At 36.9% G+C, this 19,649-nt stretch overlaps 1 protein-coding gene across 1 annotated transcript in view; it reads left to right on the top strand.

Annotated features, from left to right (window-relative positions):
* Positions 1 to 339: 339 nt before the first annotated feature.
* OTOGL (otogelin like) overlaps positions 340 to 19,649 on the top strand; it is a 143,443-nt gene continuing 124,133 nt past the window's right edge. The window contains 7 exon segments of the mRNA XM_024737005.1: positions 340 to 391; positions 1,448 to 1,487; positions 2,455 to 2,503; positions 7,329 to 7,395; positions 9,269 to 9,367; positions 13,175 to 13,329; positions 19,419 to 19,540. Of these exon segments, the coding sequence (XP_024592773.1) occupies positions 340 to 391; positions 1,448 to 1,487; positions 2,455 to 2,503; positions 7,329 to 7,395; positions 9,269 to 9,367; positions 13,175 to 13,329; positions 19,419 to 19,540 (584 nt within the window).

The following is a 19,649-nucleotide window of genomic DNA, read 5'->3' as shown; positions in this document are numbered from 1 at the left end:
AAGTCATAAAAGGCTAATATAGGCTAACAAGGCGTATGATGTGCAGGAGTCGGGTAGGGTGTAACTAATACCGGCTCAGTAAGAAGCTGCCATGCATTGCTAATGAGAGATTCAGCCAAAGGGTTGCCTGCAAGTTCTAAAGCTTCAGATGCTGTATGTGGTTAGAAATCCTGGAATTCCTTTTTGAATTACTTTATTACAAAGCTATATTTATAAGAATTTGAGCACTCTACAAGTACTCATACTTCTAAGATGCCATCTTAGTAAAGACCAACAATTTGGTTACATTTCAGGGAGAAAGGCTATACTGAAATGAACATTGTGAGAAAACTCAATTTAATGATACCTTGGAGTATATTCTTGCTTCATATACTGCTGTTTTCATTACAAGGTAAGAACTCATGTTAAACTTTTACCTTATTTTATTGTATTTTAGTCTTCCTTGTAAATTGTAGAAACTGTTTCCTCTTATACTGTAAAACATTTCCAAGTCATTAGGATGGGTATATACTAAATGACACCCAGATCATTTTTTGGGAAAATTTTTAATAATATAGATAATTTGGAACTTTTAGTTTTCATTTTCTGAGTCTCTTTTTTAAATGTTAAAATCATGATTTTATCATGATATGCAGCTGTACTGGAAGAAGCTCTGATTCTAACTTTTTCTCTTCTAAATAATGATTTTAAGCAGTTGTGTAATTTAAACATTTGAAATTCTATAAAAGATAAGGAGACATTGAGTACTTAAACTTTCTTGATGCCATCAACCCAAAGAATGGTAAAGGAATGTTTTAAGAAGGACTTTAATGTTTGAGACTAAGCATTGATTTTCAATTATATTATAGCAATATTTATAAATTAATTTTTATAAAATATTTTTATGGCAGAAAGCATTTATTTACATTCAGTTATTAATTTTTAGTCCCTGAAAAGGGCTGTATATTTTCGGGCTTGTAGAGGAAGTGGGAGAAATTACTGAAGTGTAGAAGACCAGCGAGGTCACAGACACTATCTTCCAATCCTAGTAGTGACTGAAACTCCAAGGAGAAAATGTCTTAGAGCAGCGAGAGCTGGAGGGGACTTTGAAGATCAACTTGGCTACCACTGTTATTTTGTGATGGTTTGCTTAAGTTTGGCATTTACTAAGTTGTAGGACTGGGACTAAAACTTGGATCTCTGACTTCAGGACTAGTGCTTATTCCACTGTATCATGTCTCTGTATAAATCAAGGTACACTGCCCATTCTTTCTGAATTACTGGTCACCCTGATGTCTCACAGGGAATTTGCTGGTCAAAATCCTCTAGAAAATGTAAAATAACTAATAGCAAAACTCAGTCTAAGTTTCAGAATTTAGGTTTAAATGATCTGTTTTATAATCAGATCATGTGATCAAGATATTTGGATACTTTTTTTCATATATACATATATATTTATCTCTGGCAGGTTATATTTGTACTTCATCCATCTTGACGAGAACATCAAAGTGAGTATTTCTTGTTCTTTGTGTCCTCTAAAACATAAAGATAATTGGAATGAGCAAAGCTCAGCAGGTCAGTGTATCTGCTTTTGAAAAATAAATTAAATATTTTACAAAATAAGGGCATGAGATTTAGTTCTTTAAAACATTTCCACAAATTAAAAATTACTAGGCATTCAGTTCCTTATTTATGAAACAAAAATATTTCCTTTCATTTTAATTACAAGAGGAGTTTTTGGTGGTGTCCAATGACTGTAGATACTAAGGGGACATTTTTCACTTCAAAGATTTGAAAAGAAGTTATATTCAGTAATTTCCTATTTCATATTATTATTAATGTACATTGTTGATTAGAAATGTGCTGTATTCTTAACATAGAGTAAACGTTTTTAATGATAAAAGAATAAAATGTTTCTAGCAGTAAATAATGAAAATCATTTTTTGGACTAAACTGATCTTAATGAAAAATGGAATTCTACTCAAAAATTCTACTGTTTGATTTTGATAACCCACAGTTTGATGTGCTTATGCTCATGAATGTTAATCGGCCCTTTAAGACATGGAAAGAGAGAGAATCGAGTATTATGTTTGAAAAACATGAACCTGCACTTGTCGAATACTTATCTCACCAGTTTTATGAAGGCATGTGGGGAAATTATCATGCATGTTAGTGCTACACTGTTACACTATTTTGTTTATTTCTCTATCTCAAAGTTCCTTCCTAAAATGCAGTTTACATCAGAGACTGGAGAGATCTGGGGACACTCCCAAATTTTGTAAAATGAGACAGTGCCACCACCCAAATCTAACCCCTCCAAAGCGGGGAGGGGGACCTTTTCAATGTTAAAGCAAGAAAGACCTCTTTGATAAAGTGATGGAAATCAGGAGGAAAACACCAGCTCTCTCTTGGGAAAGGCTTGTTCAGGTTGCCTAGGGGCCTTTGACTATACAAGTTCTTTTTGTTTTCTTCCAGAAACGGTTTTAATGAAAATCAACAGAAAAGAGCTCTTTTAGCAGCGCAGGTAGGTTATGCCTCAGATGGAGAGAGAGGCAGAGAAACAATCCATCCTGCTTTGGGCCTCTGCTGTCACTTCAACAATGAGACCTTTGTGGAGGCAAATAAAATGCTAAAAACAAGACAGGAAAGAGGAGGAAGAGGCAAAGTAACTTCTCTAGTGCTGTTCTGTGACCCTCCAGCTCAGGCTTAGCTCACATTTACTTGTTTGTGGTCAGATGCTTTTTGCTATTCACCTCGGTTCCCTACTGATAGGCTCCCAGAATTTGTGGGAGATTTAATCTCACTACTTGCCAAAACATTTTAATTGGTTTTAAAATTAAGCACAATGTTAATAGGACAAATACAAGCAAACAGGGGCGAGAAAGGTGTATGTGATCTGAGTAAAGTACCACAAAAGGGCATCAGAGGTGTCTTAGTGTCCTGACAAATAGGTTTTATATTATCTAATAAATCTAAATTACAGGCATTGATGAAGAGGTAACATTTCTTTTTTTAGAGGGGTGGGGTAGCACTGAATTTGAGGAGGCCTTTTTGCTTGGGTCCCTCTATATAAAGGATATTGGATAACATAATTGCAATATCTTCAAATTATGGTTGGAATGTTTAAATGGGTGGATTTTAAAAAATATTTCTCCGTTAAAGATGGATGGTAAGATAGAGAATCCTAACTCAATATTAAGACATTTCTTTGGAAAGTAATATGATTTGAGTATTTATGTAGCAAACAGCTTAGATATTCAAGGTCTTTGTCAAATGCTGAATTGCAGTCAATTTCTATTAGCATTTTATGATGGATGCCTGGTTTTTTTAAAATATTTTGTGAACTTAAAGAGAATTGAAAAAAAATAGAGGGCAGATTTGATATGCTGTTGTGATGATTCAGAAGGCAGAACTAATTTATTCTTATCAAGAGTGGAACTCTTTCTTTGCACTAGAATGGGCGAAGGATTGTCTATGGAAGGGAAACACTTTTTTTCTTAACCAGAGTATTTTGTGTACTTAAGTACCTATGTATCATGTGAAGTGGTTAAAATGATTTTTCTCTGAGAAGTGTCAAGTTGGCCAGTAGACCATATTAGCCACAAAAAGATATCAACGTGACTCAGCAGAAAATCCAATTTTGAGAAAAACTGCATTCTGGTAGAACCCACTAGATGAAGAACCTGTGAAATATAACCCCACAGGTGTCACGTGAAACAGCCTGTGGATGGGCTTCTACTGTTGACCATTTGGATGTTTTTAGAATTTGTATAATTTACCCCCCTAGAATTATCTTAATACCTCCCTTTTGTTAATAAGTGAGGAACACACTTGCCTTGATTTCCCTTTTAGAGAGAATGAATAGCTGGACACTTGCCCTTCTCTTTCCTGCAGCTAGAGAACATGCACCAACATTACTTATCATCTGAACAAATTTTAAGGGAAGAAATGTTAAAGAAGGGCAGTGAGGTCGCAATCATGAGTTTCACTGTTTAGGACTGAAATTTCATCTGTTATGAGGCCATTCTTGTCCACAGATTCACTCCCCTGCTCTAGGAAGATGGAGCACTGATGGACAGATAAATGTGCACATAAGGACTCAGGAATATGTTGGCAATGAGATAACAATGACCAGAGAAAGGGTAGACACAGACTTCTGTCAATGGTGTAATTGTGCGCTACAGTGATTTCTCATCTAAAGACTGTATTTCTCTGTGCTTCTCACCCTCCTGTGGAGATGTAATCAGCACGGAGGAAGAATGGGTTGTCCTCTTTCATCGGTTATGTGAATATATGCACCCACTGCTTGGAATTGTTTTGCATTTGCATCACATTTCAAAATTCTTCTCCTGAAAGCAGGGGCAGATTATTTATTTATTAGAGGTTGCATACAGTTTGTATGTGCAGGAGTGAGGGAGAGAGGAAAGGGAGACTAGGAAGGGAGAAAATCCAGCACAGCTCTGTTAATGAGGGGCCTTCCTGCTTTAGGCATCTGGGGCTCAGTCTTGCTGGCATCCCTCTGAGGAACTGTGTACAGTGTTTTAGAATTGTTTCTCCAAGGGATGGGGGAGCTGGTATACTTATCCACCAACACCTGCCTCTCATTCCTTGAGGGCAGTTTCTGGGGGAACTTAAATCCCCTGAAAGTCATTTCTCTTGTCTGTCCTGCTTGGACTCTACCCTAAGGCAGAGACAAAAAGAAGCCGGTACTTGAGGGTCTCTGTGTGCACAGAAACCCAGACACAGGTGAAATCCAAGGTGAGCTGAGAGGATATGTGGGGCGGCATCAACAGAATATTTTATAGTCATGGTTCTAAACAGCTTTGGGAGGCAAATCATTCCTATTTGCATAATATCTATTTCTGGTTCAGTTGGTATTTGTTGACAACACACAAGGGACCATGCTAGAGGTATAACCATGAACAGCGGTGTTTGTTCTCTAGAAATTCAATGTCTAGTGGAGGCAGAGCTGTAAAGAAGTCATTTCTGTGTAACTTGTTCATTGAATCTAAGACACCACCAATTTTTGCCATTATTTGTATGATATAAAAAAATGAAAGAGCTCCCAATTATAAATGTAAGATGTGCCATTCTGAGTTCAGATCTGTTATAAAAATAAAAGCTGTGTGTCATGTCTTAACATGAAATGTTATAGTATGATGAGTGGAATGCTGCAGAGATTAGGATGCTGTGGTAACCAGGAGGCTGTTGTGCTAAGTACTTATTGTGATTTTCATGGAGGAGGTATAGCCTGAGTTGGGTAAGAGGATATGGAGTGAAAAACAAATTATATCTTTTTGCCTTGGTCTAATGTTGTCAAGTGTATTCAGTTTTTGCTTAATAATAAAAGTAGGTAACATGTTTACAACACTTATGTGCCTTGCACTATTTTTGGTGATTTACTTATCCCATTTCATTTAATCCTCACAATTCCGTGAGGCAGTTATTGTTATTCTGTTTTACAGATTGGGAAACTGAACAGGTTAAATAATTTGTTCTACTTTATAAGCCTGTATGAGACAGAGTTGAAGTCACTATACACTTTTAGTGAGCACCAGTGATGATTCATTAGCACCAAAGTAAGAAGAATTTGGTGCCCAGTAATATTGGTTGTTGTGTTAGATTTAGGCAGTTGCAGACAATATAGCTAAAGAGAGGATAAGACTTGTCTTGAGGAAATCCAAGTCATAGACTTTTGTGAGTCTGACTTAGTTTGAAGAGGGAGGAAAGGGAAAAAAGAGGAGATTGAACAGTGAGGACAAAACCTTGGAGGAATGAAAGCAGGAGACAATGAACTTGGAGACATGATGTGGGCCAAGGACTTTAGAAAAGAGCCTTGAAGTGGTGAGAGTGTGGGAATCCTTTTGTCTGCCATGGGGCAGGTTTGCCCTTTAAAAGAAAAAGTACTGCAGTGCAAATTGCCAAAATAAAACTTTTACCATGTAGGAAGGAGACCAGAATCTGTTGAAAAGAGGATTGTACCTGAAGTCACGTTCTATATCACCTGAGTATTTCCTTAATTTCTCTTTCAGATTTTTCATCATTAGTGTATAGGAATGCAAGAGATTTCTGTGCATTAGTTTTGTATCCTGCTACTTTACCAAATTAATTGATTAGCTTTAGTAGTTTTCTGGTAGCATCTTTAGGATTCTCTGTATAGTATCATGTCATCTGCAAACAGTAACAGCTTTACTTTTTCTTTTCTTATTTGGATTTATTTCCTTTTCTTCTCTGATTGCTATGGCTAAAACTTCCAAAACTATGTTGAATAATAGTTATCACCCTTTTTTCTTATCCTTCACTCTTTCCAGTTTTTCTAACATCATCTGGTCCTCAATTTGACAATTATGAGGCAAATTTTGGGAATGTGTATTCTGGTGAATGTAAAAATGCTGTTGGAAAGGACATTGCCCAAGATGATACACTAAATTTGCATTAAGTTGGAGTAAAAATCCATAATTGATTAGTTTTAATAATCCACAGCTATTTGCTACTATTCCATATTAACCTCTAAAAATCCTAGGGTTTTATCTGGGTTGCTTAGATTAATGTAAATCTCTTTCTTGCTAATTTTTTATGTGTGAGGCATTATGCTGGAATGTTTATATACATTATTTTATTTATTGTTTGAACTACTCAGTGAAGTATATATGTGTCATTGTTCCCATCTTACAGACAAGTAAAAGGAGGCACTAAGCAGTTAAGAAACTTGCCTTAGTAATGGCAGAATCAGGACTCTAATCCAGATCTGTTTGATTCTATAATTCATGATCTTAATGATTACCCTGAAGTGCCTTGGGCTCTATAAACAGATACATTTAAATTTCTATGAACTTTAAAGTGTCAGCTCTTTGGAGACTGAGGGTGTCACACTCACATTTCAGCAGCAGAGGCTTCTGTGGATGGTGTCTGCACAGATGGGGCTGCAGGAAGTGGGTACATCACTGTCTGTTGGTCCTTTGGTCCCATGCATTTTCTCCAGACCCGTCTGCACTTGAAAGTATTAAAAAACTGCTACTCCTGCAGGGAAAGCAGTCAGTTAATGCAAAGATTAGATTCTGATCAGGCTCTTTTCCAAGGAGGGCAGGGAGGCAGAACTGAGGTCAGAGAGCATAAAGGACTTGTCAAATTCAGGTAAGAAGCAAAATCAACCTTGAAATCAGATCTAACTACAACCTTAGAGGAGCCCTTTCTGCCTCTCCAAGATTTTGCCTCAATAACCCAAGGAAATATGGAGTCAGCTCGCTATAGTTTCTGTGTTTGTAGCTGTTTTCCAGATTTTCCAATTGCATGTTTGTCTTGAATTAAATAATTTAATTCTCTTGAATTCTGATTTCTTTCTTTTAAAGTTTGAAGCAACTTCTCCAAGATATTTCTTCCATGAAGCTATTAATTGGGGTGAGAGTAAAATAAAAGGTTAGTGCTACATCTATGTTTTTGTATTTGTTTTCTCAAAAGACCCTTTTGGGGATATAGTGAATCAACTCTCAATGATTTCCACATAATGCATGAAGGAAACTGAGCCAGGGTGGTAATAGTACTTAGTAATAGTTTGTTTACTTCATATAGAAATTTGAATTATATTTGGAAATACACAAGGTTAAGCAGTTAGACAAAGCTGATAACTATATGACCAGGAAAGATATCACTGGGTATCAGGAGCTTTTTTCCTGAATCAATTACTGGCTCCTTGATTCTTTGACATTGCTTTTTTTTTTTTTTTTTCGGTATGAGGGCCTCTCACTGTTGTGGCCTCTCCCGTTGTGGAGCACAGGCTCCGGACGTGCAGGCTCAGCGGCCATGGCTCACGGGCCCAGCCGCTCCGCGCCATGTGGGATCTTCCTGGACCAGGGCACGAACCTGTGCCCCCTGCATTGGCAGGCGGACTCTCAACCACTGTGCCACTGGGGAATCCCGACATTGCTATTTTTGCTTACCAATTTTGCATTTCCATTTAGCAGAATGCTAATGGTAGTTTGAAATTCAATTTGAATTTTTTGTTGCATTTAAAATAGCAGGGATTTATGACTAGTTTTGTTTTGATATCTGTTTTCAGGAGAATACACAGGGTTGTAACTAAATTTTTGAAGGAGATACGTTTGCTTACATAATTACTTTGACACTTATTGATTGGAAAAATACAAGATTGTAACCTAAGATAAAATTTGAAGATATATATGCCCCCCTAGAAAAAGAAAACTGCATTTAAATTTATGAAAAACATAATTTTAATCTATATTTATGATTAAAGTTAAAGCAGCTCATTTCGCCTCAGTTAAGATATACTTAGAGAGTTGTATGTCTTTAAATGTGGAGACATTTTAGATCAATGAATTTTAAGGTGCAAGGATAATAGAGTTTTAAAATTCTTGCCTTCTGCAGAGCTGTGGTTAAAATACCGCAATTAGATAAGTGCCTTTCATGACCTGACCGTATTCCGCAGAAGGCCAATCTTTAGTAAACACTTTATGGTCACTCAGAGATGTTCTCTAATTCTATTGATGTGTTACTTAAATCCTTTCTGCTTGAGTTTTGCCAGTTGTCTCTTGTGTTCTCCTTATTACAGGAAAAATTTTCACTGTGTTTCATCTGCAGTTTTAAAACTCACTAAGGAGGTCATAGTTTCTTTCTTCCTCTTTTAAACATAATTCTTCGGGGTGATTTTTCTTTCCATGAAAGAAAGAATATTTTTGGTGACAACCAGCAGTGACGTTGGCTTCTGCCCCGTTAAAATTAACTATGGGTCAGAAAGAATGCATCCATTTGTAATTAAGCCTGAGGATTAATACACAAACTTCAAATGGAATGTTTAATCATTCTCTTAATAAAGTAGTTTCCTTGTGAGTTCTATTATATATTGTGCCTGATCCCTTGAGCTAATGATGGACGTTTTTCTTTAATACAACACTTGCTCCTGGAGAAGTAGCTGATCAGACGTGCCAAATTCCGTCAAGGGAATCATCTGCAGCTTGTGTATTTCTGGTTCTCATCATCTGGGACAGGGATTCCTTACATGGGAACTTGACCTTTCAATTGCTTGAAGGAGGCTAACCTTTGCTCTCAGGGTAGTTTGAGATGTGAAAGCCTGTCTTTCTTGTTTCACGGCACACATAATGAAATGAACTAGATAGAGACTTAAGGGGCTTAAGTCTTTAGCTCATCAAGGCAATAGGCCCAGGGTTCTGTTTTAGTTAACAGAGGTTACTGTTAGTCCAAGGTAAATCTTGACAGGTTTATGTTTATAAAAACTGATGCACACCAGAAGATAACTTATTTTTTTGCCCTTCAGGTTCTTGTCCTCATGAATGCCTTAACGGAGCTTTCTGTTCTAAGGCTGGTACATGTGACTGTCAAATATTTCAGGCACTTGGGACACGGTGCCAGATTGGTAAGTTTCAGGGATACTTATGAGATGCCGTGGAGAACATGAAGGCATAATTTGCTGTATTAGTGTTCATTCTTTGGGAGTTGGTACAATAATGTTGTGTATTAACTAGAGTATCCACAATTTATTTCCAGTAATTTTGAAACAATGTGAAAGAAAATGAGTATGCCCACTTTAACTTCTCACTGAACTCTATTTCCTCAAGTGTTTTTTCTTTTCTATTTTTAAATTTTTATTTAATTTTAAAATTAGAGTTGATTTACAATATTATTATTTTTTCATATTCTTTTCCATTATGGCTTATTACAGAATATTGAATATAGTTCCCTGTGCTATACAATAGGACCTTGTTGTTTATCCGTTCTATATACAATGGTTTGCATCTGCTAGTCCCAAACTCCCAATCCTACCCTCCCCTGCCCCCCTCCCCCTTGGCAACCACATCTGTTTTCTATGTCTCTGAGCCTGTTTCTGTTTCATAGATAGGTTCATTTGTGTCATGTTTTAGATTCTACGTATGAGTGATATCATATGGTATTTGTCTTTCTCTTTCTAACTTACTTCACTTAATTTGTTAATTTCTAGGTCCATCCACGTACCTGCAAATGGCATTATTTCATTCTCCTTTTTATGGTTGAGTAATATTTCATTGTGTGTGTGTGTATGTTTGTGTTTGTGTGTGTTCCACATTTTTATCCATTCATCTGTCGATGGATATTTAGGTTGTTTCCACGTCTTGGCTATTGTGAATAGTGCTGCTATGAACATAGGGGTGCATGTATATCTTTTCGAATCATAGTTTTGTCTGGGTATATGCCCAGGAGTGTGACTGCTGGATCCTATGGAAACTCTATTTTTAGTTTTTTGAGGAACCTCCATACTGTTTTCCATAGTGGCCGCACCAATTTACATTCCCACAAACAGTGTAGGAAGGTTCCCTTTTCTCCACACCCTCTCTGGCATTTGTTATTTGTAGATTTTTTTTAATGATGGCCATTCTGACAGGTATGAGGTAGTACCTCATTGAAGTTTTTTTTTTTAAACATTTTAAAAAATTTCCTTATTGTTGTATCTATTTTATTTATTTATTTTTGGCTACATTGGGTCTTCGTTGCTGTGTGCGGGCTTTCTCTAGTTGCGGCAAGCGGAGGCTACTCTTCGTTGCAGTGCACAGGCTTCTCAGTGCTGTGGCTTCTCTTGTTGTGGAGCATGGGCTCTAGGCACACGGGCTTTAGTAGTTGTGGCACATGGGCTCAGTAGTTGTGGCTCATGGGCTCTAGAGTGCACGCTCAGTAGTTGTGGCACACAACTACTTAGATGCTTAGATCCCACAGCATGTGGGATCTTCCTGGACCAGGGCTGGAGCCTGTGTCCCCTGCATTGGCAGGTGGACTCTTAACCACTGCACCACCAGGGAAGCCCCCTCATTGAAGTTTTGATTTGTATTTCTCTAATAATTAGCAATGTTGAGCATCTTTTCATGTGCCTGTTGGCCATATGTATGTCTTCTTTGGAGAAATGTCTATTTAGGTCTTCTGCCCATTCTTTGATTTTTTTTTTCTTCTGTTATTGAGTTGTATGAGCTGTTTGTATATTTTGGAAATTAAGGCCTTGTTAGTCGCATCATTTGCAAATATTTCCTCTCAGTCCGTAGGTTGTCTTTTCATTTTGTTTATGATTTCCTTTGCTATGCAAAAGCTTATGTTTTATTAGGTCCCATTTGTTTATTTTTGTGTTATTTCTATTCCCTTGGTAGACTGACCTAAGAAAACATTGGTATGGTTTATGTCAGAGATTGTTTTGCCTTTGTTCTCTTCTAGTAGTTTCATGGTGTCCTATCTTATATTTAAGTCTTTAAGCCATTTTTGTGAGGTTGCGTTCTAACTTCATTGATTTACATGTGGCTGTCCAACTTTCCTGACACCACTTGCTGAAGAGACTATCTTTTTATCCATTGTGTATTCTTGCCTCCTTTGTCAAAGGTTAATTGACCATAGGTGTGTGGGTTTGTTTCTGTGCTCTCTATTCTGTTCCATTGATCCATATGTCTGGTTTTGTGCCAGTACCATGCTGTTTTGATTACTGTAGCTTTGTAGTATTGACTGAAGCCTGGGAGGGTTATGCCTCCTGCTTTGTTCTCTTTCCTCAGGATTACTTTGGCAATTCTGGGTCTTTTATGGTTCCATAAACATTTTAGGATTATTTGTTCTAGTTCTGTGGAAAATGTCATGGGTAATTTAATAAGAATCACATTAAATCTGTATATTGCTTTGGGTAGTATGGCCATTTTAACACTATGAATTCTTCCAACCCAAGAGCATGGGATATTTTTCCATTTCTTTAAATCATCTTCAATTTCCTTTATCAATGTTTTATAGTTCTCAGTGTATGAGTCTTTCACCTCCTTGGTCAGGTTTATTCCTAAGTATTTTATTTTGTTTTTGATGCGATTCAAGTGTTTTTTCCATTTTAAATGGAACTGGCCCATGAAAACCAGGTTTCCAATTCATCTCTCTTTTGCTTTATAAATTAGATTTGTTATTTGGAGCCACTCATTCTTTTTGACTTTGAATTAATGGAACATTCTCTACATAAAAGAGAAATAGTGTTGAGAGCTCTTCAAAGGCAGAAGGTTCTTAAAAATATTTTTATCCATGATGTCTAGGTTAGGACCCTACATCAATAATGACTAAAAAGCATTCATTTGTTTAATGAGTATTTATTGAGCATCTACTCGACCCCAGGCCGGGCACTGGGAAGAGTGAGTAATATAGACAAGTTTCTGCCCTCTTGGAGGTTACAGTCTAGAGGAGGGGGACCAACACATAACAGATACACAGTAATTACACTTGTGACGTTCTGTAAAGGGAAGTGCAAGATTTTATGAAAATATGCAACAGAGGTAAGGCATACTATCAGAGAAGACTGCCTGAATAATGAATAACTCTGTTTTTTCTTGAAAAGGCCAAAGTTGGCCAAGCCTAATACATTTAGGTAAATTACAAAAAGAAAAGATAAAATGATTGTGCCTTATCTTTATGCTCTTTATAGAGTATATTAACACATTTTAATGTCTTAACCAATATGTATTACACGTTTTGAGTGCTCCATAAATGTCACTGATTTTCATATTAATCTAGAAGGAAGGGTCCACAAAATCAAAATGGAACGGAAGGTGACCCACAAAGGTGTAAAGGGAGATAGGCATGAAAGCAACAGGAGATAAAGTTGTATGCTTTAAGACAAACACTGCTTACAATGTGACCAGTTTGAAGTCATGAATTCCTAAATTCCAGCATACTTTGGATGACTAATGCTCCCCATCCCCAGGTCCCAGGCTTCTAAACATGACTTTTTGGTCAGTGGTTAATTTTCTCTGTGGATGCTATTATTTTTGAAAGAATTACAGAGACTAGAACACTGTCAGTGTTAATTTTTAGAACACTTAGTGGTGACATTTCTTTCTTTCTGAGCCATTATATTTGCTTTATCACTATCACCTTCTTTTACTTTATCATTATCTCCTCTCTTCCTCTCTTCCAGAGTCTTTGTTTGGAAGCAAAAATTAAGGAAGTTTCTAACATAAATCCTTTCTTCAAAACAACTTGGAGACCATGTTTTTCTTCAGAAGAGTTTGATAGTTTTGAGAGCAGTTGGTAATTTTGTTAGGTATTTTTCCCTGTGATATTGTCCGCCAAAGAAGAAAACATTTATTTTAATGAAAATTAGAATTACCTAGCATGACTGAACCTTGCCAGAAACAGGTATAATTTGTTTTATTCTACTAAATATTATCCTATTTCTTTTCAGTGCCAAACATGGGCAGTGGCAGAGATGGGATTTGCAAAAGCTGGGGACAGTACCACTTTGAAACTTTTGATGGCATCTACTATTATTTCCCAGGAAACTGTTCTTACATTTTTGCGAAGGACTGTGGTAATTTGGAGCCTCGGTACACTGTATGGGTAGGTGATTCTAGGACATAATTAACTTAAAAATTATTTCTGGCCAAGTCTGTATTTTTAAAGTACTGGACAAATCATGGAAAATATATAGTAATCATAGCATGACTACTTAGGGCCCTGACTAGGGAAGGAGAGGGGCTGGTTCTGAATGGGATGGGCCAAATTTGTAGCTATTGTGAGTATATTTCTATCAAGATGGAGCCTAGGACTGGGAGAAGAAAGGTTTGCATCCATATGGTAGGGACATGTAGGCAACACAGGAATGTCTATATCATGGATGTCCTAATATCAACTCCAGCTGACATTCTTCACGTTTTATTTGATCATGTTGAAGAGAGGGTAGGTTCAGGCATCAATCATATTACTCGTGTATGTTACCTTCTTGACATGTCCAGTGTGATGGCCATCTGGATGTTTTAAAATCACATACCTCGGTCTAATCTGGGGGCTGGAATTTATTAAATGGAGTGTATGAATTATATAAACACAGGCTAAAGGATGTGGAGACGGGCAGCTAATTTCTAGGTAGACTGATACTATATGATTGAGCTCAGAGAGTTAGTTCTTAATTGCAGAGTTCTTCCTTCAAAAGAATTCATAGGAGACATCTCAAAATGCAGCTGCAGAGTAGCTCTGGTAGAAGTAAGGAAGTAGGGACCTCCTTCCCTGCTGTTGTCTTCCTCTGAATTTTCCGGTATCTCAAAACACAGCTAGAAAACTGCAGTGCTGTCCTGTTCTAAAGCTAAAACCCTCCATAACTATCATTTGTTTGAATCTCTGTTGTTGAATCCCTCCGACTTATGTTGGAGTTGCCTAAATTTTCCTCCTCTCTTAGACGAGGCAAATATTCAAAAGTAGGCCCTAAAGCTTTTCAACAGCAACAAATCCTTGTGCCCTCAAAAGGAAATGAAGTCTATTGAAAGTTAACTTATGGGACATAAGGCTAAAACATTGGAGGTCTCTTTAGGTAAGGAAGTTAGTGGCATGCGTTTTTAGTTCATACAGGGCTCAGTCCCCTATTGTCCTTTACTCATCCACTCTAGGAACGAGTTGCTGGGTTTATCACTCAAACATCTTCTGACTCTCTCATTGAAATGTTCTTGTCCAGTGTCTGATCCTTTTGAGGGCTAAGGTGTCAAGTAGATAATTGTGTGATCCTAACACACAATGTTCAACTGTGCTTCCAGAGTTAATAGACAATTGTTTTTACTTGGCCCTGTTTGGTTGGTGGAATTTGCTTTCACATTAACAAATCCATTTACTTTAAATGTCATCTTTCCCCGATTGTAAAAGTTGTTCACCTCTTTTGTAGAAAATTTGAAAAAATTCAAAGAAGTCTAAAAAGTACTATCAGAATGATCAGTCAAGGCTTATCAGTGCTAATGGCTTCATATATTTCCTTCTAATTTTTTCCTCCGGATTTTATACACATAAATTTGAAATTTTACTATGCATAATTTTATTTCCCGCATTTTCACCTAGTATTATATCCAGAACTTTTTTTCCACGTCAAATGTTCTTGACAAACACAGATTTTGTTAGCTGTATTTGTTCCAACTATGGAATACTGAAATTATTTAATTGTACCCTGTTTTAGAAATTTAGATTTAAAAAATATTTTCAGTATTTTAAAAGATGTGTGTTAATAAATATCTTTATGCATATATCTTTTTATACTCTTGATTCTTTTCTTTTTCTTCTTTAAATTCAATTTTATTTTAATGAAAATAATACATGTACTTAGTTTAAAAGATTTCTTCAAGATATATGAAGCCAAAAAATAGCCCCTCTTTCCTTCGCTCCTTGACCCCAGCTGAAGTCTGATGCCCCAAAGGCAATTACTTCAATTATTTTATCTGTTTCTTCTGGCTTTTACCTAACATGTCAAAATGTGCTATTATTTCTTTATTTATCAAAGTTAGGACTTATTTCTTCACCTCTTACTATGGAAAATGGGAAGTCATCTGTTACGTTATCCTCCGTGCCCCTAACACACACACACACACACACACACACACACACACACACAAATACACACACTTTCCTTTTCTCCTCCTAATAGTTATATCACCGTTATTGGTTAAATATGTGGTTTTTATACTATTGTCGTTTACATATTGTACATATATGAAAAATATTTATATAAATATTGTTGAGAGCCGAGCCTAATATGTTATTGTGATTTTATTTCTCTGTACAATTTTATAGAATTAACAGTTATCCCATTTTTCATTTGCTGCATTTTCTATACTTCAATCATTTTTTCCTTCAAAGTATCTCTAAACAACTGTTCTCAATATGGTCAGATACATGAGACAATCTCTCAGTTTCTCTTTCATTCCCATGAGATGTCCCTTCCTCAGTTCTTCATTTTCCTGTTCCAACTGAGAGTGGTTGTTTTTGCGCCTACTGTACACCTAGCACTTAGGATTTTATTCACCATCTTCCTGGAGAATTTCATTCTTCTCTCTCCTGTACTGGTTTCCCTGTTTCTTAGGTCCCGTGAAGTGTCCAGCAGTCCTTGAATTTTGTTCATACTTGAGAGATAGGCTCTAAAAAGCTTATTGGATGCTCTGATCATGTGGGCAGTGCTTGTTTATAGTGCTTTCTGGAAAGGGAAGATATTTTCCTGGAAAGAGTGTTACCGAACTAGGTTCATTTTGCCCATCTTGCAGCAAGCCAAAATGCTGAGGTGCCAGGGTTTGCAGCAAAGAGAGGGTTTATTAGGCAGCCAAGCGAGGATACAGGAGAACAAATCTCAGATCCATCTCCCTGAAGGCAAGGGTCTTGGGGTGTTTATTGGATAAAGAATAAAAAAGCAGGGTGGCCTGAGGCGTGGAAGCTTGGGGAAAGGTGACTGGAAAAAGGTGTGGGGAATCGTTCCAAAATGGAGGCACTTAGCATGATCTGAGGGTGTTTTCAGCCCTCTGACGTCAAAAGGTCACCACACTTGCACATTGGAGCAAGTTGGAATGGAAGGGGTCCTCTCCAGTCTTAACCAGCTAACTCAAACTAGACACCCCTGACACCAAGTTCCTGGAAAACAACTCGGGCAAACATCTTAATTGTTTAGGTTACATGTTGCTTGGGGTACATGCAAATCTTTGATAGCAACAATTAAAACGACCTTGGTTAGTGAAGGCAGGTGAAATGGATTTGACTAATGATTACCCATGTTTCAAGAGTGCACAGGAGGGAGAAATTTGAAGTCTTGATTATAGTTTGGAAATCACTTTCAGAATGTTGAAATTCAATTCATTCTGATTTCTGATCATTTTGCATATGGTCTTTTAAAATTTCCCCTCTCTTTTTTTAAAAAAATTTTTATTTATTTATTTATTTTTGGCTCTGTTGGGTCTTCATTTCTGTGCGAGGGCTTTCTCTAGTTGCGGCAAGCGGGGGCCACTCTTCATCGCCGTACGTGGGCCTCTCACTGTCGTGGCCTCTCTTGTTGCGGAGCACAGGCTCCAGACGCGCAGGCTCAGTAGTTGTGGCTCACGGGCCTCATTGCTCCGTGGCATGTGGGATCTTCCCAGACCAGGGCTTGAATCCGTGTGCCCTACATTGGCAGGCAGATTCTCAACCGCTGCGCCAGCAGGGAAGCCCTCCCCTCTCTTTATAGAAATTTTTAGTTCTCTTTATCCCCAATGTTCTGAGATGTCATTATGTGAATTTTTTTTTTCTTTTTTTCCCATTTATCGTGCTAGGTACTTGATAGGCTCTTTCTAGCAATCCAACTCCTTCACTTTTGGAATAATATTTCTTTCTTAATTTCCTCTCTTTCAGAAATTCTGTAATTCAGATATTGGAGCGCCTGAACTAAGTGACAGATTCCTTAATTTTCTCATTGATTTATTTCTCTTTTCCATCTTTTTGCTTTTTTGTTTTACATTTTGGGAGATTTCTTTCCAACCTTAAATATTTATCTTCCAGGAGTTCTATTTCAGTTATAAGTTTTTCCTATCGTACTGTCAATATCCAATCACCTATTTTTATTCCTTGAATTTCACTTTTAACATCATTTTATTCTTGTTTCATGAATGGCCTTTTCTCACTGTTCTCCCTGAAGATATCAATTATGGATTCTTGGAAGTTTATTTTTCTGACTTGTTTTTGATTCCTTTGATCTCCTTTCTTTTGTTTATTTGGCACCTGCCTTTCACATTGCAGGCTTTTATCAAATGATCCATGAATGTTTATTCACATTTGAGAATTAGGCTCTAAAAGCTGGTTGGAAGATCTGAATACATGGACGGGGGCTTGCTTGTCTAGTGGGAGATTGAACAGGGAGTCTCTGGTTTCATTAAATAAGCCCCCAATATTAGTATCTGTACATCTTTTTCAATTTTGTTTCTTCAAGGAAACCTCCTCCAGTGTCCTGCCTGGGGTCATATGTCTGGATTCCTGGATACTGAGAACATTTTAGTTATATTCCTACTTTAGGCTTTTTGCATTTGCTATTCCCTTTGCCTAGAATGGTCTAAATATCCATATGGCTTGCTCTTATCCCTCCTTCATCTTTACTAGACTTTCCCCTTCTCAGCGAGGCTTTTGTTGGCCATTCAGTCTAAAACAGCCCCCAACCCCTCAACAACCCTCGATACACATGCTGTCTATCTCTTTTCTCCACTTAATATTTCTTCGTGTCATGTAGCATGGTGCATATTTTAGTTACATATAGTTATATTTTTTTTATTAACTGTTTTTCTCTAATGGAATATAAGGTTCGTGAGGGCAGGTATTTTTGTCTATTTTGTTGACTTCTACATCTCCAGAATCTAGAACAGTGCCTGGTACATAATAAGTGATCAATAAAATTTGCTGATTAATCACTAAATTATATATTACATTCTTGCAGTATTAAAAATCTATCTTATCATTGGTGATTTTTCTTATCACTTTTATGCTTTGAAAGTTCTTTTCCATCTATATAGTTATATATATTTTCTTTCAGCTATTTTCTGCTGTCATTATTTGGACCTTTTAAACTTTATTTTGGTGGTAGGGTAAGAGAAACTAACATTCCTCTTCTCCTTTCTTACTTTTCTCTTTTCTTCCTTGCTTTCTTTTTTATTTTTACTAGTAAACTAATTTTCCCACCAGTTTTTTGAGAAATAACCTCTCTTCCCTAAAGTGTTTGGACAATTTTATTTTTAGAGTTATAGTTACTTTTGCAACCTTTAAATATTACTTTGTGTAATATATATATTTTTAGCATCTTTATTGGAGTATAACTGCTTTACAATGGTGTGTTAGTTTCTGCTTAATAACAAAGTGAATCAGCTATACATATATCCTTATATCTCTTCCCTCTTGTGTCTCCCTCTCTCCCACTCTCCCTATCCCACCCCTCTAGGTGTTCACAAAGCACCGAGCTGTTCTCCCTGTGCTATGCGGCTGCTTCCCACTAGCTATCTATTTTACATTTGGTAGTATATATAAGTCCATGCCACTCTCTCACTTCGTCCCAGCTTACCCTTCCCTCTCTCTGTGTCCTCAAGTCCATTCTCTAGTAGGTCTGCGTCTTTAGTCCCATCCTGCCCCTAGGTTCTTCATAACGACTTTTTTTTTTTTTTTTAGATTCCATATATATGTGTTAGCATACGGTATTTGTTTTTCTCTTTCTGACTTACTTCACTCTGTATGACAGACTCTAGGTCCATCCACCTCACTACAAATAACTCAATTTCGTTTCTTTTCATGGCTGAGTAATATTCCATTGTATATATGTGCCACATCTTCTTTATCCATTCATCTGTAGATGGACACTTAGGTTACTTCCGTGTCCTGGCAATCACACCACATGGTTTTAGAATATTAACATCCTGTATGTAAAGATTCAGATCATTTAAATAAATATGCTAAATTAACCTGTACTTTATGAAGTTACTTCTGTTGTCCAATTTCTGAAGCAAATTTCTTTCTTTCTCTTGAAAATCCTAACTGTAGTTATAATTTTGTGAAGTGTCATGGGACTAATGATGCTATAGAGCTGTAGATGTGCATTGTGGATTTAGTTAACTCAGATGAAGGCAAGTTTGTGTATTGTTGTTGGTTTCTATGCTTTCTCTTGTTTTTCTCCCTTTAAGGTTCATAATAGCCCTAAATGCCTTGGTTCAGTGTATTACTGTTATCGGTCGATCAGCTTGTTCTTTTCAGACCAAGAGGAAATTCGCATTTATGGGCATGAAATAAAAAAGAATGGAATCAGGTAAGATATGATAAATGATATAATGAAAGTAATACAACGGATTAACAGGATTTCTAAACATCTCACTCTGGAAGTGAATGTGGAGAGAAGGGAGAGGATTTCTTCAACA

This window comes from Neophocaena asiaeorientalis, unplaced genomic scaffold, assembly GCF_003031525.2.
Source record: "Neophocaena asiaeorientalis asiaeorientalis breed wild unplaced genomic scaffold, Neophocaena_asiaeorientalis_V1.1 scaffold134, whole genome shotgun sequence".
NCBI lineage: Eukaryota > Metazoa > Chordata > Mammalia > Artiodactyla > Phocoenidae > Neophocaena > Neophocaena asiaeorientalis.
This window is presented reverse-complemented; position numbering and strand designations above follow the sequence as displayed.